The sequence below is a fragment of the Bos indicus genome, chromosome 6 (genome assembly GCF_029378745.1).
Source record: "Bos indicus isolate NIAB-ARS_2022 breed Sahiwal x Tharparkar chromosome 6, NIAB-ARS_B.indTharparkar_mat_pri_1.0, whole genome shotgun sequence".
Taxonomy (NCBI): domain Eukaryota; kingdom Metazoa; phylum Chordata; class Mammalia; order Artiodactyla; family Bovidae; genus Bos; species Bos indicus.
Genome location: NC_091765.1, coordinates 73,112,264 through 73,133,273, shown reverse-complemented (window position 1 = coordinate 73,133,273; position 21,010 = coordinate 73,112,264). Strand labels below are relative to the sequence as shown.

Below are 21,010 nucleotides of genomic sequence, written 5' to 3'. Positions count from 1 at the left end.
TTAGAATGGACTGGTTGGATCTCCTTGCAATCCAAGGGACTCTCAAGAGTCTTCTCCAACACCACAGTTCAAAAGCATTAACTCTTTGGCACTCAGCTTTCTTTATAGTCCAACTCTCACATCCTGACCACTGGAAAAACTATAGCCTTGACTAGACGAACCTTTGTTGGCAAAGTAATGTCTCTGCTTTTTAATATGCTGTCTAGGTTGGTCATAACTTTCCTTCCAAGGAGTAAGCATCTTTTAATTTCATGGCCGCAATCATCATCTGCAGTGATTTTGGAGCCCCCCAAAATAAAGTCTGACACTGTTTCCATTGTTTCCCCATCTATTTGCCAGGAAGTGATGTGACTGGATGCTATGATCTTAGTTTTCTGAAAGTTTTCTTAAAGTTGAGCTTTAAGCCAACTTTTTCACTTTCCTCTTTCACTTTCATCAAGAGGCTCTTTAGTTCTTCTTCACTTTCTGCCATAAGGGTGGTGTCATCTGCATATCTGAGGTTATTGCTATTTCTCCCAGCAATCTTGACCAGCTTGTGCTTCCTCCAGCCCAGCATTTCTCATGATGTACTCTGCATACAAGTTAAATAAGCAGGGTGACAATATACAGCCTTGACCAGTCTGTTGTTCCATGTCCAGTTCTAACTGTTGCTCCCTGACCTGCATACAGGTTTCTCAAGAGGCAGGTCAGGTGGTCTGGTACACAACAATTAATTCAAGATGGACCAAAACCTAAATGTGAAAGGTAAACCTATGGAGCTTGTAGAAGAAAACAGGAGATCTTCATGGGCTTGGTCTGGGCCAAAAACAAAAAATCTAACAACACAAAAAGCATCAATCATAAAAGAAATATTTGATACACTGGACTATATTAAAACTAAGGACATCTTAGTTTTAAAATTAGGCTGTTAGAGAATCCATAGCATGTCTTCAAGACATGTGACAGAAAATCAGGCTAGAGTTCTTCCATGTGGGCTCCAGAAACTGCCTTGGCTAAGACCAATGACCCTGCTCCTTGCTCCATCTATAGAGAAGTGGCTGCGAGTTGAAATAAGTGGCTTGTTGCAAGGCTGAGGCACTCGAATCTCACAGGAATCTTGCATTCCTCATGTGGTTTTGCTACGTGAGAGGCAGCTTTGTTCCAGGTCCCCTCCAATCTCTGAACACTGGGGCATTCTTCTCAGAACACTCCCTTGAGATCCCCTGAGCTTTGAGGTTGTCCCGCCAAGTCTGTGTGGGAAGGACAGAGCCTCACGGGGCCCTCAGGCTTGAGCCAGATTCACTGTATGGTGTCCAAGTTCTTTGGGTCCCAGGGCCCTAGAGGGAGCCCAAGATGCGGTGAGGGGCCTTGTGTTGGTGAGGACAGACGAGGAAGCATCGGAAACAGAGCCAGCAGTACACACAAACGCAGCCCCACTGTACTCACCGTGTCCACGTTAGCCACAGAAAAGACTAAGACCCCTGGCCAAGAGACATGCTTCCTTTCAGACCTAGGCTTTAGAGGGAAGGAAGCAAGAAATATATTTAGAGCTTTCAAAACTATGTTTTGCCTATTCTTACAAAGGGAAAAAATAAAACTACCCTGAGGGATTTTTTAAAAATCAGCTTTCAGTACTTGAGATGAGTGGGAAAACTCTTACATGCTGTTGTCATTTCCTTTCTGTTTCAAGAAATTAATTGTGGGCTGGAAATAGCCTGTTGCAAGAGGGGAGACTTCGTGCCCTTTGAATGCGGATTATGCCAGAAAACTTTCCAGGCCCCAAGGGAAGGTTGTCCCTTTCCCAGGACTCTGATGCAAGATGTCCCTGCAGTTAGATTCTTTATTCAGCTCCAAGACCCAAAGCAGTGGACAGCTGAAATTCAGAGGGAATAATTAACTCATTCTTTGAAGAAATGGCCTCGAGCTTTGACTTTGGGCCAGGTTTGGTTCTGGAAGTACTGTACTGTCACCCCGGGATTCCAGGCTCCTTCCCTCTAACGTGGACTCTCTCAGGCGCCTGGGGCTGTGCCCTGTGAATTAACAGTGGAGCGCATTTGCAAAAATCTTCTGAGATTTTTTTTTCTTCCATTATCCAAAGAGTAAAGATTGGCTGTTGTCCCGCCTCTCCAAACAGAAATACTAGTATATAAAAAGGAAAAACATTAAATATTTTGGGAGTTCACTATATTAATTGGAAAGTTGCAGATAAGCAAAACAGCTGGTAAGTTAAAACTCATTTAAGCATGAATCACAGGAGAAAATTTTGTAAGCAATAAATTTTTCTTCCTAATTGTTTTCTGACTGTCCAGATGTATGCATCACCGAAGTATAGCTTAAAATCCTGCTGGTGGCTGGAGGAAGCTAGTCTGGTCTTTGAAAGTAACTTCAGATAACCAACGGAGGGGACAGTCTCCCAAACAGAATCAAGTATTTACTTCTAGTAATACTTGCAGATTTCTAGCGTGCTGATGGATGTTAAAGACTGTTTAAAAACGTGGTTTGGCTTTGTGCCCCCTCCCATAGGTCCTTCCATCGTGACGCCCCCCAAGGACATCTGGAATGTCACTGGTGCCCAGGTGTATTTGAGCTGCGAGGTCATCGGAATCCCCACCCCTGTCCTCATCTGGAACAAGGTCAGTGGCAGAGACTTCAGGAAGACACCCTAGACTGACCAGTGAGTAGTTACACTGCATAGGAGAGTAATGGCCTGAAACCCTCAGCCTGTGAAGGCTTTCCCACAGTCTTCCAGATACCAGTCCTGTGTCTTATCAAATGACTTCTCTGACCCTGTTGTGCTCTTGTTAGCAGTCCCCAAGCACCAAGCCTCAGGGGCTGGAGGAACTGTGATGCTGGGCACACACCCCACCCTCTGAGTGCGTGTGTGTGTGGCCCAGTATAACATAGTGGTTAAGGTTGTGAGTTCCTTAGGCGGGCTGGCTGAGTTCTAAGTCAGGGTTTCTCGGCATCAGCACTACTGGCATTTTGAGCCAGATGGTTCTTTGTTGCCAGGGCTGCCCTGTGCACTGTAAGTAGTTTTGCAGCGTCCCTGGCTTCTACCCGCTAGATGCCAGGAGCATGTGTGCATTCTCGCATGTGTGCACACACACGCACACACACACACACACTCCACTGTGACAGTTAAAAATGCCTCCAGACATTATCAAATGTTCCCTGGGGAGGAGGTCACCCTAGACCTCAATTTTTCCACTGTGTGATGAACGTAGCTTGGAATTCTTGTAAAGATTACATAGGAAGTCACCCAGCTAAATCACTGGTGCTCAGGAGCGATGTTAGCTACTCTTCCTGAAAATGTTTCCCTTTGAAGAGCGTTATCTTGTATATGAGTGTTACCTTCACATATGAAAGACAACAAATTTCTTGCCCGCCTGTAGAAGGGAAGAGAAAAGATTGGCCAAATCAGTTGATACTTTAACACTTCACAGTCATAACGTACATTACTTTACATTAGTGCTCTTATACTTTTGACTTGTTTAAACCTCACAGCAGTCTGTGGAGTATATATCATCAAGCTCATGCTAACAAAAGGGAAATATTGTTTCAGGTGAGAGGCGTAGCCAGAAGCCCCTTTGCAGCTGGTTTGCTTCTCCAGCAAGCTTTGAAATGGATGACGTCTGCCCTGATTATTTGATTTGCTTGGTGTCTGAACAGAGGAGCAACTTCTGGAACTCCAGGAGTGATTGTGGCTCCCATAGTCAGAACTCTTTCTGTTGCAAGTTGTAGAAACTCGCTTCACACTAGTTTAGGGAACAACAACAACAAAAACTGGGGTGGGGGAGAGGGCATCTGAGTCCAGGTGCCCAGTGGGGTCAGAACTCCAACTCTTGGCTCTTTGTTCTCAGTGTAGGGCATCTCATTTTCTCCTTGTGCTTCAGAAAGATTCCTCCTTGCTGTAGGCGACAATTGTCGCCAGCAACTCCAAAGACCTCAGAGGAAAGAGGGTATCCCCATGCTACTTTGTAAAATTCCCACTAAAGGACTCGGACCCAGGTTGGGTCACCTGCTAACCGCTGGCTCCCCCGTGTGGCCAGATGGGTGTGGCGCCCTCATGGAGCCTTGTTGGAGCAGAACAAGGGTGGCTCCAGAACCTGCCTGGGGTAGGGGTAGGCAGAGGTGTCAGAAGCTGTGCTACAAGCTGCCCTTTACAGCTGAAATTTCTCTAAACGGAGGGATGAAATTTTACCTCAGCAAACTACTTTTTTAAAGGGAAGGCAGGAGCAGTGAAGAGCATAAACTCAGCTGATGGATGTATTCCTCTTGGCCTTCAGTGAAAGCTGCTGGTGCTCCTTCATTGCTTATTTGGAGGTTTCTGGTTTGTTCCAGGGGGTGAAGAGGTAAAGAACAACTTTTTAAAAGAATTCCCGTAAAAGCTCTGTGCAGCTCTCTAAGGATCACACATTGAGAAGCCAGGGTGACCCAGGTGTCTTGAAAAATCTTGACAAGACCCAACATCATGACAGATCTTGGCGGAGAGGAGTTCAGTCCTTTGTCTACCCGTCCTTGCAGCTAACATACCCACACACAGGGAGCAAATTAGCCTCAGGAATCTTTTCCTTTAAACTTTGAGATCCTCTGGGATTGATCCCTTGGATCCTTTGAGGGCTTGTCAACTGGAGGAGTTCTGAGGGAGGGTGGGAATGGATGGAGTGGGAGCGAGGAGAAAGAAACAGAAAAAAAATTTTTTTCTATAGACCCTACTTCTATAGACCCTACAAAAACCCTACTTCTAGGTTCTGCTGATTTTCTTCTATCTTCATAATGTAATTTGCACATGCATGACCTAAAGCAGTGTTGTTCAAACTATAGACCATGACCCATCAGTGAGTCTTGAATTTAATGTAGAGATCACAACCAGTCTTTTCTTAAAGACTAAAAAGTAGAACAGAAAATACCTTAGGTAAAGGCACATTTAGTAAAGGTATTTCTTATTTATTTATGTGTGGTTACAGTCTTTGTTGCTGCACACAGGCTTTCTCTAGTTGCAGTGAGTCAGGGGTTACTCTTCGTTGAGATGCACAGGCTTCTTGGGGTAGCTTCTCTTGTTGGGGAGCACAGGTCCTAGGTGCACAGGCTCCAGTAGTTGCAGCACGCAGGCTCAGCACTTGTGGCACATGGATTGTAGTTGCTCTGAGGCATATGGGATCTTCCTGGATCACGGATCCAACCCATGTCCCCTGCATCGGCAGGTGGATTCTTATCCACTGTACCACCAGGGAAGTAAAGGTATTTCATAAAACTTTTCTTCTGTATATTCCAGATAGCAATGCAAAACATGTTCCTTACTATGGGCCATGTCAGAGCACTTTGAGAGTCACTGGCCTAAAGAATTAAACAGGCCATTTGTTTTCTCCTCCACTCCCCTTGTAACCAGCCTGTTACAGATTTATATTTAAGCCTATACAGATTTATATTTAAGATCACCTGTCAAATCCAATTTAAGCATGGAACTGCTTTTTGGACATAAATGAATCTTAGAATCCTCTCTTGTTAAACTGAGGTTCCAAGAAGGTAGTGTGTCTTTCTTGCTCAAAGATTCTTAGCAGCAGCAGAACTGACAGGATGACTGTTCTCTCTGAGACCCTCTGGCTACAGTGACAGTTCTGTGGCAGGCCCAGCCTGGTGAGTGGCCTGTGCTATTCTGACCAGTACCTATCGTGTGACCTTAACAAGTCCCATACATATATATTAAAAAAAAAAAACTCCTGGGATTGGCATATATACTACTATGTATAAAATGGGCTTCCCTGGTGGTTCAGACCGTGAAGAATCCACCTGCAGCGCAGGAGACCTGGATTCAATCCCTAGGTTGGGAAGATCCCCTGGAGGAGGGCATGGCAACCCACTCCAGTATTCTTTCCTGGAGAATCCCCATGGACAGAGGAGCCTGGCAGGCTACAGTCCATGGGGTCGCAAAGAGTTGGACACGGCTGACGGACTAAGCACAGCACAGTATGTGTGAAATAGATAACTAACAAGACCCCACTGTATAGCACAGGGAATTCTACTCAGTGCTCAGTGATGACCTAAATGGGAAGGCGATATTAAAAAGAGGGAATATATGTATACATATAGCTAATTCACTTTGCTGTACAGTGAAAAATAACAACATTGTAAAGCAAATGTTGTCATTGTGTTCGGCTCTGTGACCCCATGGACTACCGCCCGCCAGGCTTCCCTGTCCTCCACTGTCTCCTGGAGTTTGCTCTATAATGAGCAGCTATACTCCAATAAAAACTTTTTTATTAAAAAAAAAACAAAAGCCCCAGCCTACAAAGATTACAAGAGCCATATTTTGAAATGGGGACATGAACTGAAAAAGCTGTATTTACCTTAACTCTGGTAAGTCAGAGGGATGCTTACAGGGAAGGTGAGAGACCAGAATTCTTTCCAAACATTTAGATGTTTCCAAGATTAAGAGGCTTTCTATTCCATTCTTTTCCTGCCCGAACATTTTTTCAGATTAGGGCTCATGACCTCTAAGAATATTCTTTTTTCAGTTAAAAAAAAAAAGAGTGATTGTTAAAGGAGAAACGATCCAAAGATGTTCATAATGTCCTCCACCTCCATCCACTCCTTGAAATAACCAATATGAACTTTTTATCTTAAAGTGAAGAGGAACTAAAAAGCCTCTTGATGAAAGTGAAAGTGGAGAGTGAAAAAGTTGGCTTAAAGCTCAACATTCAGAAAACTAAGATCATGGCATCCGGTCCCACCACTTCATGGGAAATAGATGGGGAAACAGTGGAAACAGTGTCAGACTTTATTTTTCTGGGCTCCAAAATCACTACAGATGGTGACTGCAGCCATGAAATTAAAATACGCTTACTCCTTGGAAGGAAAGTTATGACCAACCTAGATAGCATATTCAAAAGCAGAGACATTACTTTGCCAACAAAGGTTCGTCTAGTCAAGGCTATGGTTTTTCCTGTGGTCATGTATGGATGTGAGAGTTGGACTGTGAAGAAGGCTGAGCGCCAAAGAATTGATGCTTTTGAACTGTGGTGTTGGAAAAGACTCTTGAGAGTCCCTTGGACTGCAAGGAGATCCAACCAGTCCATTCTGAAGGAGATCAGCCCTGGGATTTCTTTGAAAGGAATGATGCTAAAGCTGAAACTCCAGTACTTTGGCCACCTCATGCGAAGAGCTGACTCATTGGAAAAGACTCTGATGCTGGGAGGGATTGGGGGCAGGAGGAGAAGGGGACGACAGAGGATGAGATAGCTGGATGGCATCACTGACTCGATGGACGTGAGTCTGAGTGAACTCTGGGAGTTGGTGATGGACAGGGAGGCCTGGCGTGCTGCGATTCATGGGGTTGCAAAGAGTCGGACACGACTGAGTGACTGATCTGATCTGATATTCCTATTCATGTCCATATGTATACAAACACATATTCCTAGGGTATGGGTTGAAATGAGAATAAAGTTTGCAATTACTCTGAAATTGTTTTTTTCAAGAAATATTTCATAGGCATCCCTCCAGGCCTGCTTCTCAAGGACTATATAATATTCCAACTGTGGGTGTTCCATAGTTATTAAACACAATTTCTGTGTTTCCAACTTTTTATCACCTTAAATATTTGAGTATACATATCCTACATGCAACTGACTTTTTTTCCCTATAGGATAGATCCCCCCAAAGATACATGATTAGGTCAAAAGATTTATTTTAGTCTTAATAGACATTGTCAGAATATTTTCTTTTAAAAAACATTTTACCACCTGATTTTAATAATTATGAAAATGTTAAACCTGTTGGAGGCACTGTACCTTTTGAGAGAACTCCTTAGTACCCTCAATACAATAAACATTTCTTATCTGCAGTGTCTTATGCATTCTGCTAGTGTCATTGGTTCCTGTCTTCAAGGAATTCCGTCTGGTTTCTTTCCAAGTGAAGTATAGTTGATTTACAACGTTGTGTTAATTTCTGCTATACAGCAAAGTGATTCAGTTATAGATACATATTTTTTTTTACATTCTTTTCCATTATGGTTTATCATAGGGTACTGAATATTATTATCTGTGCTATACAGTAGGACCTTGCTGTTTATCCATTCAGTATGCATTAATAGCTTAACATCTGCTCATCCCAACTTCCCACTCCATACCTCCACAAACCCCTTCCCCTCTTTACATCCGCAAGTCTGTTCTGTCTGTCAGCCTCTTTCTGTTTTAATAGATGGGTTCATTTGTGCCATGTTGGACTCCACATGTGAATGGTACCATATGGTGTTTCTCTTTCTGCTTTACTTCACTTGGTATGACAATCTCTAGATCCATCCATGTTACTGCAGATGGCATTATTTTGTTCTTTTTATGGCTGAGTAGTATTCCACTGTATACAAGTCCACATCTTCTTTATCCATTCATCTGTCAATGGATATTTCGTTGTTTCCATCTCTTGGATATTGTGAATAATGCTATGAACATAGGGGTGCATGTATCTCTTTGGATTATAGTTTTGTTTGGATATATATCCAGGAGTGGGATTGCTGAATCACAAATTAAAATTCTAGTTTTCTGAGGAAACTGCATACTGTGTTCCATAGTGGCTGCACCAGCTAACATTCTCACCAACAGTGTAGGAGGGTTCCCTTTTCTCCACATCCTCTCCAGCATTTGTTATTTGTAGAGTTTTTAATGATGGCCACTCTGACTGGTGTGAGGTGATACCTACCATTGTAGTTCTGATTTGCATTTCTCTAATAATTAGTAATGTTGAGTATCTTTTCATGTGCCTATTACCATTTGTATTTCTTTGGAGAAATGTCTATTTAGGTCTTACCACTTTTCGATTGAATTGGGGTTTTTTTTTGTTGTTGTTAAGTTGTACGAGCTGTTTGTATATATTTTAGTGTATGGGGAGAGGGTATATTCTAAATTCATTGATTTACGTGAGGCTATCCAACTTTCCCAGTACCACTTGTTGAGGAGACTGCTTTTCACATTGTGTATTTTTGCCTCCTTTGTCAAATAGTAACTAACCACGGGCGTGTGGGTTTATTTCTGTGCTGTTCCATTGATCCATGTCTGTTTTTGTGTCAGTATCATGCTGTTTTGATTACTGTAGCTTTGTAGTGTTGTCTGAAGCCTTGGAGGGTTATGCCTCCTGCTTTTTTCTTCAAGACTGCTTTGACAATTCTGGGTCTTTTATGGTTCCATATAAATTTGAGGATTACTTGTTCCAGTTCTGTGAAAAATAGGTAATTTTTCTGTCATGGGTAATATGATAGGGATTGCATTCAATCTGTAGATTGCTTTGAGTAGTATGGCCATTTTAACATTAAATTCTCCAGTCCAAGAACATGAGTTGAGTGAGTTAAAGTTGTTCAATCGTGTCTGACTCTTTTCCACCTCATGGACTATACAGCCCGCCAGGCTCCTCTGTCCATGGAGTTCTCCAGGCACGAATACTGGAGTGGGTAACCATTCCCTTCTCCAGGGGATCTTTCCATGTCCTTGAACCATCTTCCGTTTTCTTTATTGTTGTACAGTTCTCAGAATATGTCTTTCACATCCTTGCCCAGGTTAATTTCTAAGGGTTTTATTTTGGGGGATGCAATTTTGAAAGGCATTTTTTTTTTTTTTGCATTCTCTTTCAGTATTTCATTGTTAATGTCAAGAAATGTAACTGATTTCTGTATGTTATTCTTGTATCCTGCTGAATTCATTTATCAGTGCTAGTAGTTTTCTGGAATTGTTAGGGTTTTCTATATACAGAATCATGCCATCTGAATATAATGACAATTTTACCGCTTCCATTTGGATTATCTTTTTTCTTGTCTGATTGCTGTGGTGTCAGATTACTTTCTAAATTCATTGTAGCAGTTCACCCTCCCCCTCCGCAATGTATGGGTATCATTTCCCTGCATACTCACCAGCACTGAATATTACCCCTTTTTAGTTTTTGTTAATGAGGAGTAGAAGTATCATTTCATTATTGCTTTTATTTCCTTGACTACATTGAAAATATTTTCATATTTAGATTTTCTTTTTATATGAGTTACCTGTTTGTAGCCTTTACTCTTTTTTCCACGGGGTTGATTCTTATTATCATTTTGTGGTTTTTTTGCACATTCGGGATAATGACCCTTTGTCATGTATTACAGATTCTTTTCCTAGACAACCATTTTGTCTTTTGTTTACAGTAGCTGTGGAGCTGAAAATTATTATAGTTATAGATTCTATTTCATCATAAAGTTCTGAAACTTCACCAGAAAGGCACAGCAAATATGTTCTAAGCTGCATAAAAGATCCCTGAAAGTCAGTGAATGCTTGAACATCAACCTGTAGGAATCAGACTAATGCATAATTCTGCAGTCATTGGCACTTTTTTCTTAGTTATTGCTTGTTACAGCTAAAATACAACTGGAGAGGGCTGAGATGACTTCCTGGGTCTCCCTCTCCTCTGGTTCTCCTCCTAGTTGAGTCTGTGGTGAGCAGTGACTTCTAGGCAGTTTTTTCTGCTGTACAAACCTCCAGTCCATACACATATGTAGAACTTTTGTCAGCCCAGCCTGCATCTTTTTCTCAAACTGAAAATGTGTTTATCAACAAGTTCCCCTTACATAAGTAATGTGGTAAAGGAGTTTGCTGTATAAAAATTTTCCATGTAAAAATTCTTTGTACTTCTTTCTGTATGTTTTCTACATGGTATAAAACATTTACAATATGTTAAATATGAGTTCTGTTGAATATACGTATTCATTTTCCAATCAAGTACTTAAAAGTTTCTTGGTACAGAGTGAGTCATTAATTGGCAGAGAACGCTATTTACTGAGAGCTACATGAGCTGAGGAGAATCAGCTCAGTTGCCAGGATTCACTATTTGATGCAGTAGTATTTTTCTGCTTTGGTCACATACAAAATCCTTAAAGAATTCTGAATATCAAGACTAGAGACATATTACTTTAACCACTGAATCAAATTAATACTTAAAACCATTATTTAAAACCATTTTTAAGTAACTGCTTCAAAATCTGCACTAGTATAAACCATTTATGCCAGCTACTTGGGGAAGAGAAGGGGAAAAGAAGCCTATTGAATTTATCTGCCTTTATAAAATTCATTTGAGAAAAATACAAAGATACCTAATTTTCTCTAATAGTGGCAAAATGGGGACTCTCAGGGGGAAAAAAGCAAACAGGTGAAAACCAGCCACTCCAGATCAGTAACGCCTAGGGTTTGTTTTTGTTTAATAGAGTAGGAGTTAGCCTAGATTCCACATGGTGTACAGAGTGCCAAGCCCGGTGTCATGAAGCAGAAAAAATAAAAGGGTGGTTCTGATGCTGAGACAACAGCTTAGTAACTGTGTGGTGGCAATGGGCTCACAAGTAAGAGAAGCAACTCTGATGTAAAGTGTCCAAAAAAATTAGATACTATGGTCTAACTCAAGATTTGCTTAATTATAAGAGGAAAGGAAAACTACCTATTTGAGAATGTAAATCCATCTTTCTAATTACAAAGGTTAATAGCACTAAACATCAACCTAACTCTTATAGATGGCCTGGGATGGAAATAAACATTGCCTCGTGTATTCTTAGATATGTATTTTTAAACCTACCGTTATCACAAGCCTTAAAATATTTATACTCTGTGTCTCAACAATTCTGCTTCTAGAAATTTATGCTAAATGCATATATATGGAGAGGTTATGGGTAAATTTTATTGTTTTGTGAATCTTTATATAATATTTTCAAAAGTTTATATAATGAACACGTATTAAAAGTTTGCCTTTTTAAATGAGGGGAGGAAAGTAGAAGTATTCACTAGTGGCCTCAAGCCAAGGAAACTGAGTTTTTTCTTCATCTTTCTGAACCTCATCATGACATGCACAGGTATACGCACCAAGTTTTGCTGTAAGAGAACAATGACAGCTTGTACTTGACAGGCATTTTTGCTCTCAGGCCTTTTAGTAAATCACTTGATGAACAAACCCTTAGCCCTCTGAACAAAGTGACGGTATTGGCTTTGGACTTATTTTCTATTGATGAGGCTGTTAGAGGAAGAGCTCCAGGAGTCGGGCTCTTACACAAGGTCCCAAGTATCAAACCTAAGGCAGTGACAGTTTGTCAAAATGGCATAGGGCACACAAGGCCCAACACTGACAAGCAGGATTTACAAGGGTGTGAATGAATGATGGTAGCCAGTGGCAGGGAAGTATGAGTTTATATTCCCCAAGCATGCAAAAAAATACATTAATTTTAAATATACAAGCTTAGAGGAAGGAGTAAAAGAGAATGTATATTCTACGTAAGTATTTAGGAGAGAGTAACATGGAAACTGCTAGGCTTAATCCAGCTGGAAATTCTCATGTATACCCTGTGCAATTCTAGAAATACTGACCACTTCCAAGTTGATGATTCAGTGCAGAGAACTCAGACTATTCCCCTGCCTCCCCGTTTTTTTTGCAGGTAAAAAGGGGTCACTATGGAGTTCAAAGAACAGAACTCTTGCCTGGTGACCGAGACAACCTGGCCATTCAGACCCGGGGTGGTCCAGAAAAGCATGAAGTTACTGGCTGGGTGCTGGTGAGTACCAAGAGCTGACAAATATTTCACTCTTAGAATTAAGACACAGCAAACCTGGTGAAGGTGCCTAATGTACTGCCAGGCTCAAAGTATTTGCCTGCTCTTCCACATCTCTATCGGAGAAGGCAATGGCACCCCACTCTAGTACTCTTGCCTGGAAAACCCCATGGACAGAGGAGCCTGGTAGGCTGCAGTCCATGGGGTCGCTAAGAGTTGGACACGACTGAGCGACTTCACTTTCATTCACTTTCATGCACTGGAGAAGGAAATGGCAACCCACTCCAGTGTTCTTGCCTGGAGAATCCCAGGGACAAGGGAGCCTGATGGGCTGCCGTCTATGGGGTCACACAGAGTCGGACACGACTGAAGTGACTTAGCAGCCACATCTCTTTAGAACAGTCTTACCACAGAGCAGCTGTTTCTCTTTCAGAGGAAACGTAAAAAAAAAAAAAAAAAAAAAAAAACAGCTGGAATTTATTAGGATGTTTTGGAAACAACCAAATAAATGAGAACCAATTTTTGCCCCCTAGGTGTTCAAAGCAAAAGGGAACTAAATGACCCAAGCATTATTTTTATGTTATTACTTTATTTTACTTGACTTTTGATAACCATGGACATGCAAGGCTAGTGTCCCTAGATCTTAGATCACATACCTACACCAAGGTCTCCCTCAAACAAGGATATGTGCACCTAGCTTGTTTTTAACCTATGCAGTGATCTAAAGTCCATGGCTTTTTCTCAGAGAAAGAATCCTCCTGGCAGAGCACTTGATAGCTACATAATTACTCCTAGCACAGGACTAGTACTATTTCTAGCAGTATCTTTGCCATGAACCCTCTTGGTCATGTTAGGAAACATGAAATGACTTAATTGAGGCCACTGGAAAAAGATGACCACCACAGAGAAACTGAAGATCTTTTTTTCTTTCACAGGTATCTCCTCTTAGTAAGGAAGATGCCGGAGAATATGAGTGCCATGCATCCAATTCCCAAGGACAGGCTTCAGCATCAGCAAAAATTACAGTGGTTGATGCCTTACATGAAATACCAGTGAAAAAAGGTAGGTAATATATCTCATAAGCATTTAAAAATGACTAGAGCTTTTGTTTGGGCTTTCCTATGGCTCAGGCAGTAAAAAATCTGCCTGCAATGTGGGAGACCTGGGTTTGATCCCTGGGTTGGGAAGATCCCCTGGAGAAGGGAATAGCAACCCATTCCAGTATTCTTGCCTGGAGAATCTCATGGACAGAGGAGCCTGGTGGGCTACAGTCCATGCGGTCGCAAAAGAGTCAGACACAACTGAGCGGCTAACATTTGTTTACTTAGTGCTTCTGTTTAATAAAGCACAGAACCAAGTATAAAAGTATCAGACAGCTCTTAATGAAATTCTGTTGATGTTAGGAATCCACAAGGGAACGGCATTAAGTATGTAATCAAAATTTAGAGTGCATGGCTCCAAAAGAACATTCAGTGGTTGATGGAATGCTATTACTATGACTTAGATGCTTTTACTTTATCTTACATGTAAGAGTCAAAACTCAAACCTGATTAGAATGGTTTATATTTCCCATAACTTTCTATCTTCACTGCATTTTCCTTGATGATGTGACTATTATATTAAATTCCAATTTAAAAGGAAATGATTTGTAGACAATTCTGGTCCTTCACTTTGAGCTTTTATAAGAAAAAACCTGAAAGAGTATATTGGCAGGTATTCAATTCTGTTCTGCCTCCATCCACTTCACTGTCAAAATCTTCCTCTTAAGCACCCATCCTGGCGGTATGAGAGTCATGCTACTTTCCATTTATATAGTTCTGTTAGACTGATGTCTGAACTTGTTTTTTTCTTAAGCTAAAAATAAAAACAAAATTTATTGTGAGCATTTGTAAAAACCATTCTATTGTGTGGACCACTCAGCTGTGGTATGAAAGGAAGAAATATGAAGTAAAGATGTGTTTGGTCAGATTCTTTTCAGCCAAGATGTGTAAAGCCAAGTGACGGAACGAACAGCAGTAGCTCAGAGGCATGTGTTTGAGCCTCAGCTCTGCCACTGATTATTCCACTTTCAATTCTGAATAAGAACTGGAAGACAAAGGAAAGTTCCTTAGTCTCTCTCTAGCTTATCTTGCTCATCTAAGAAATGTGCTTCTCCCAGTTCTATAATAAGGTCCCTCTCTTACAGATGGACCAGTACAAAAAAATCACCTTCCACATCTAAAAATCATATACAGGTAGTTCAAATTCAAAGAGCACTCCCACCGCCCACCATATCAAGTTATCCTCACATTCTTTATCCCACATTTTAACATCTTCATTTATTGGGAAACACTACACTACCTCAAAATTAGAAAATAAAACCATATCCATATGTGTAACTAGTTTTTATCTTTTTTTTTTTTAAACAGGTGAAGGTGCTGAGCTGTAAACCTGCAGAATGTATTAGTCTGCATAGCTAAAAGTAGTCATGGGTAACTACAGCCTCCTGTTCTTGCCTAGTAACCAGTTTCTTTTCATCCAGTCCACTAACACTTTAGCTATATTCACTGATTTTACACAGTGAAATACGAAATTAAGATAACACACCAAGACTATCTACAAAAATTTATTGTCTATTTACAGAAGAAAAGCATGCGTATCATTAAAACAAATAAAATGTGTTTTCTCACAGCGCAGTACATTTTTGTTTAAAAAAATTTTTTTAAGCTGTATCACAGAAACAAGACACAAGGATTTTTTAAAAGAGCTAAACACTCATCATTCGAGGTGCAATACTCATGGACATGAGTTCCTGAAACAACAGTTTGCACGCATAAGGCATTCGAACCAAAGAGATCTGGGGAAGGAGAAAAAAGAGGTAATTAGCAAAGCTGTATTGAAGCAACCCCACTTCCCTACCCCAGGAAGAGTCACAGACTCGGCACTAGAGGCGATGAACAAACGAGTGGGCTGCTAACACTCATCCTATCACCTTGGCCTATGGTGGCTCTTTCTCCTAACAGGCTTTGGTATTTTACCCTTTTTGTCAGACTTAATTTATATTCACCCTTCTCCATGAAAAGTTTTTTTATAAAAAAACACACTCATTGTTTAAAATTCCTTGTACAAGACCTTATTATTTCCAAAAGATGAACAGCTTACAGAAATTACCACGCTAAAACTTAAATTAGTTTTTAGAAAAACAGAATTGATATCTTTTTCTTCATTTAAAACCAGGAATCTTACAGAAAAATGCTACCAAAATTGTGAAAACACCAATCTGTTCACCACACTAAATCTGCCTGGATGATGAGGCAAACATGGTTATATCCTGAATAGATAATAACTGCCAGGAATGTCTGTACATACCTGGGTTTTATTTCGGCAGCCCCTGCATTCGTATGTATGGGTCCTGGTGTTCGCAATTGCCATTATTCCACAAAGATTGCAAACGTGAACCTGATACGGATCTGACGCCTCAAACAACCTCTCCCTTAGAAACTGGGCTGCTCCATGCGCGATCTGACAGTCTCGTTCCATCTCTCCAAAACGCAAGCCACCATCACTATTACGGGAAGAAACAACAGGCTATTTCGTGCTGGTTTTCTATTATCAATACCACTTTGACTAATGGCAAGTATAAAAAGTAACATTAGTAAAGAATGGCGATGGCACCCCACTCCAGTACTCTTGCCTGGAGAACCCCATGGACGGAGGAGCCTGGTGGGCTGCAGTAAGAGTCAGACACAACTGAGTGACTTCACTTTCACTTTTCACTTTCTTGCATTGGAGAAGGAAATGGCAACCCACTCCAGTGTTCTTGCCTGGAGAATCCCAGGGATGGGGGAGCCTGGGGGGCTGCCGTCTATGGGGTCACACAGAGTCGGACACGACTGAAGCGACTTAGCAGTAAAGAATGAGAACTAGACTCCAATTTTTCTACTCTTGTCTTCTGTCAACATGGTTAGGAGGCTAAGAAGTCTACCAACTATTTGATGTGCACTAGAAGGTCCCCAAACAGAGTAAACACATTAATTTCTTAAGTATAGCATATACTTTTTCAAATAAAATACAATGACGTAGTACAGAATAAAATCTTGTAACATTATCATTTAACTTATTCGAATTCATCTGTATGCTAAAAATGTAATAATAAAAGTTAATCTAAATAAAGTAGCTTCTCCACGAGTGAGACTCCCAAGCAATCAAACCTGAAACAATAAATGCACATTGGCACAAGTAATGGAAAGAACAGGTGAATCAGTCACAGGTTTCCCCAGCTTAGTAAGTGAAATGAAATGCATTGTTCTGATAGGCAGGCAAGTAGATGGTAATGGCTTCCTTAATATTCTTCTATATAAAAGATAAAGAATGGTTTCATGGGAATATACACACACACACACACACACATATATATATATTAATAAAATACATATGATTAAAGAGCTTCTAATGATATTACCAAAAACAAAACACTTGGTCAGCTTTAGAGGATTCTAAGTAACAGACCCATTATTTTGAAAACTGGTAAATAAAAGCAAAGAATCAAGCATTTATCATGTCTTTTACTATATGAACTATGTCACCAGGTAACCAGATGATGAAACAAAATTTCTCTCTATGAAAGTATTCCAGCTAATAAATGAAGGAATGATAAAATTAGAATCTCATCAGTCTGCAATCCCTATTTAATTAAAGGTTTTAGGTAATGAACATTAATGATCATTAATAGCTACTGAAGTCACAAAAGAAAAACAACCAGATATGGAAAGTATACAACTTTGAATACTGCCTTTTAAGTATTACTATTGAAGAACACAAACCCTTTACCTCATCAAGGCTCTAAATCCAATTAGCTATTTACAAGAAATAGGCACACACAGCCCAGGAATGCAATCAACAAAAATCCAGACTGTGAGAGGGAATTCCCTGGCAGTCCAGTGGTTAGGACTCAGCGCTTTCATTGCTGGCGCCTAGGTTCAACCTCTGGTTGGAGAACTAAGATCCCACAATTCAAAAAATCCAGTCTGTGAGAAACCCTCCATGACAAACAATCCAACAAATAAAGTGCAAGGAAAAAAAGTTAAAGGGTAACCCATAGATTAAGGAAAAAATACTTGAGACATATCAATCAACTACAAACCATGGGCCTATATTTGTATCCTAATTGAAACCAACAAACGTTTTTTAAAAACTATGCAACTGTCAAGAAAATCTAAACACTAGATATTTAATAATATTAAGGAGGTACGGTGATTGCTTTTATAACTTTCCTATCTTCTAAAGCAGGTGTTCTGAGAGTGTGGTCTGTGGACTCTTAAGGGTGAAAACTGTTTTTATAATAATACTAATGACACATTTGTTTCTTTCACTGTGTTGACATTTGCACTGACAGTTGCAAAAGTAACTGAATAAACTGCTGGAACCTGAACACATCAGGTGGGTAGAACCATACTTTACTAGCAATCATATTCTCCAGTGTATCTGAAGGGTGAGAAAACCAGTTTTATATAAAGAATGTCATTAATGAAGCAGTAAAAAAAATGATTAGTTTTATTCAACTTTGATGCCTGAGTACACAGTTTTTAACAGTCTGATAAAATGAGTTCTCATAAGGCACTTTAGTTGTATACTAAAGATGGTGGCCTTGAAGTGCTTGCACAATTCTGAACTAGTCACTTTTATCATGAAATATCTTTTATACCTGAAAAAACAGCTGACACCAATCATGTTAATTTGCCAACATTAGCACCAACTATGTTAATTCAGCCTTAAGATATTTGGCAGACATTTTTTTCACTCAAGGAAAACAATTTTAAATATTTGTTGTAAATGATTAAAAAGCAGAGTTTCAATGAAAGAGAATTTTAGAAAAAGAAAACCTCTATCCAACACTCTAAGCTTGATAACTTCCCAATACTTAAAAACTTTCTGATGACATGGTGGTGATATTCACAAATGTGAAATTTTTTTTTTTTTTGATATAATGAAATGTGTCAACATGTAAAAATCTACACAACTCAATGAAAATATTTTCCAAATAACCAATTATGAGACTATGAAACTACATAAGTATAAAAGATACACTCAAAGTATAAGACAGGCCAATGGATTTCAATATAAAAGATTCATTTAAGTGGTTCCAGATTCTACATCACAACTAACCTTTCAGAAAGGACAACTTGTCACTCTAGTGCAGCATCAAAAAAAAAAAAAAAAATTCAGTCACCTGAAAATTACTAAAATATTTTTCCCTTTCAGCCATAAATCTGTGTGAGGTCACATAGTTAATTATAAAAAATGAAATCCTGCAATGGATTAAATGCAGAAGCAAACACAAGAATCAAGAATCCAGCTATCTTCTCACGAACCAGTTCATTAAGAAGATTTGCAAAAAGAAAAAAAAAAAGATTTGCAAAAAGATAAACCAATGTCACTTATCACTAAATTTATCCAGAAAATATTTTTCACTTAAAATGTTATTTATGTTAATATATAATGAATTTGTTACTGTTATTTTTTAAACCAAGTAATAAATATTTTAAACCTTTCTCGGTTTTAATTTCTAACATGATAAATATCAAAAGATACCAACTCCCACACAAAAGCCTTTTAGGATCCTGGACTCAAGAAATATGAGAACAATTCTTTTATATAAGATCGATGATGCAGCTCTCTTACCGAGATCTACCCTCCATCGGCTGTCTATTTAGAATCTGAATAGGTCCCCGAGCACGAGAATGAATCTTATCATCCACCATATGCTTCAAACGCTGGTAGTAAGTAGGGCCAATAAAAATCTGTGATGTGATTTTTCGACCAGTGAATCCATTGTATAAGACCTGAAACAAGCAGATTTTTAAGTACAGACTTAAAAATTACTAAACAAGTTCAAAGAATATATGTACATATACTATACAATTCCATTTCTATACAAATCAAAACAGACTAAAATAATCTATGCTGTAAAAGGAGTAATTGCCTTGGGGTGGGGGTATGAAGGTAGTGACTGGAAGGAGACACGAGACAGCATCAGGCATAAAAGGATTCTGATCATTTTCTTTAAGGTCTGGGTGCCAGTCACACCTGTGTTCACTTGGTGAAAATTTATCAACCTGAGCATTTATGATTTATGTATATATCTGAAGTATGTGGTATACTTCAATGAAAGATTTATTTTTTTAAGAATGAAATAACACACATGCAAAAAAGGAATATACTTAACAAATAACCAGTGTAAAAGCAAACATACCTCATTTCCTCTGAGATGGTAGCCATAATCAGATAAAAGATTAGAAATCTTCTGCACATTAACAGCATCATTGAATGGAGTGGCATCACCAATTTCACCCTTGTTAGCTGATACCTTTAAAAAGAAAACTAATGTTTAAAAGGTTGCTTCCTTCTGTCTCTCTTTAGAAGTCTATGTTAATACAAATACAGTCAGTTTAAAAAAAAAAAACACCTTTTTAAGAAAGGGAAGATTGGGGTCATGGAATTGGGGTCACCATGGTAAGGAGCATTCCAGCTCACTTCTACTCCTGGCTTCTGGATATCTTTGAATATGTCCCATTAACACTGTCACTGACTCACCTACTTGGTTGTTGCAAGAATTGAATTAAAATTGTACAAGAATGCAAAAAAAAAAAAGGGGGGGGAAGATTTTGAACTTAAGGTTACAAATTAACTTAAATATCTATGTTATGGAAAGCTGTAACATAGGGTTCATTTTATTAGCATCTTACATAAAATAGAACAAACTACCTTTTAAGTCTTCAAATAGGAAGCTCTCTGTGAGACCACATACAAAAAGAATGAGACTCTCAAATATTTCCTGATTCAAGGAAGATGACATTTTAATCCTTAAAACCAAGCCATCCATGTGTTAAGCTGTAGCTACTCTACCTTAATAAGATCCTTAAAAATAGAAAACCTCCACTGAAAGACACATGCATAGCTAATATTACAGCTATAAAACCATTAGGTTCACAATGAACTAACCACCACTTACAGAAAAAAACCAATCAAAAGAATAACCATATATTCAAAGACTGGATATAGTAAATTTTGCAAGAATTTTTAGTCGTAACTTTGCAAATTTTTGCAAAAAGACAGACAGACATAATCAAACCAATTAAAAGCAGGAAAGTAAGTGTCACACTGGCTTTTTCCACAGTACCCTGGCTCAGAATGAGAGAAATCACCTAACACTTTGGAAGAAACATCAATTTGAGACCTATATCTGTAAAGAAAATCTCTTACCTTCCCTTGAAGACATTCAATCAAGTGACCAATGGTCATACGAGAGGGGATGGCATGGGGATTTATGATGATATCAGGGGTGATACCTTCACAGGTGAAAGGCATATCCTATAAAGGAATTTTTAAAAAGACACTTGAAAAACTTAAATCTCTTAGCTACAGAACTAGAACTGATTCCCCTTCATCTGAACTTTTCTATGTCCTAAACTCTGTTCAACATAGTACGCATGCTAAGTTGCTTCAGTC

The 21,010-nt window shown here is 39.4% G+C and overlaps 2 protein-coding genes across 2 annotated transcripts in view; one reads left to right on the top strand and one right to left on the bottom strand.

Moving 5' to 3' along the window:
- IGFBP7 (insulin like growth factor binding protein 7) overlaps positions 1 to 15,193 on the top strand; it is a 77,690-nt gene extending 62,497 nt beyond the window's left edge. The window contains exons 2-5 of the mRNA XM_019962815.2: positions 2,503 to 2,612; positions 12,410 to 12,526; positions 13,459 to 13,585; positions 14,932 to 15,193. Of these exons, the coding sequence (XP_019818374.2) occupies positions 2,503 to 2,612; positions 12,410 to 12,526; positions 13,459 to 13,585; positions 14,932 to 14,951 (374 nt within the window). The 3' untranslated portion in view covers positions 14,952 to 15,193. The remainder of the gene's footprint in view (positions 1 to 2,502; positions 2,613 to 12,409; positions 12,527 to 13,458; positions 13,586 to 14,931) is intronic.
- The window catches only part of POLR2B (RNA polymerase II subunit B), a 43,910-nt gene continuing 38,012 nt past the window's right edge, over positions 15,113 to 21,010 (bottom strand). The window contains exons 21-25 of the mRNA XM_019962813.2: positions 20,765 to 20,872; positions 19,755 to 19,868; positions 19,184 to 19,344; positions 15,872 to 16,067; positions 15,113 to 15,359 (exon numbers count right to left, since the gene is read on the bottom strand). Coding sequence (XP_019818372.1) covers positions 15,270 to 15,359; positions 15,872 to 16,067; positions 19,184 to 19,344; positions 19,755 to 19,868; positions 20,765 to 20,872 — 669 coding nt within the window. The 3' untranslated portion in view covers positions 15,113 to 15,269. The remainder of the gene's footprint in view (positions 15,360 to 15,871; positions 16,068 to 19,183; positions 19,345 to 19,754; positions 19,869 to 20,764; positions 20,873 to 21,010) is intronic.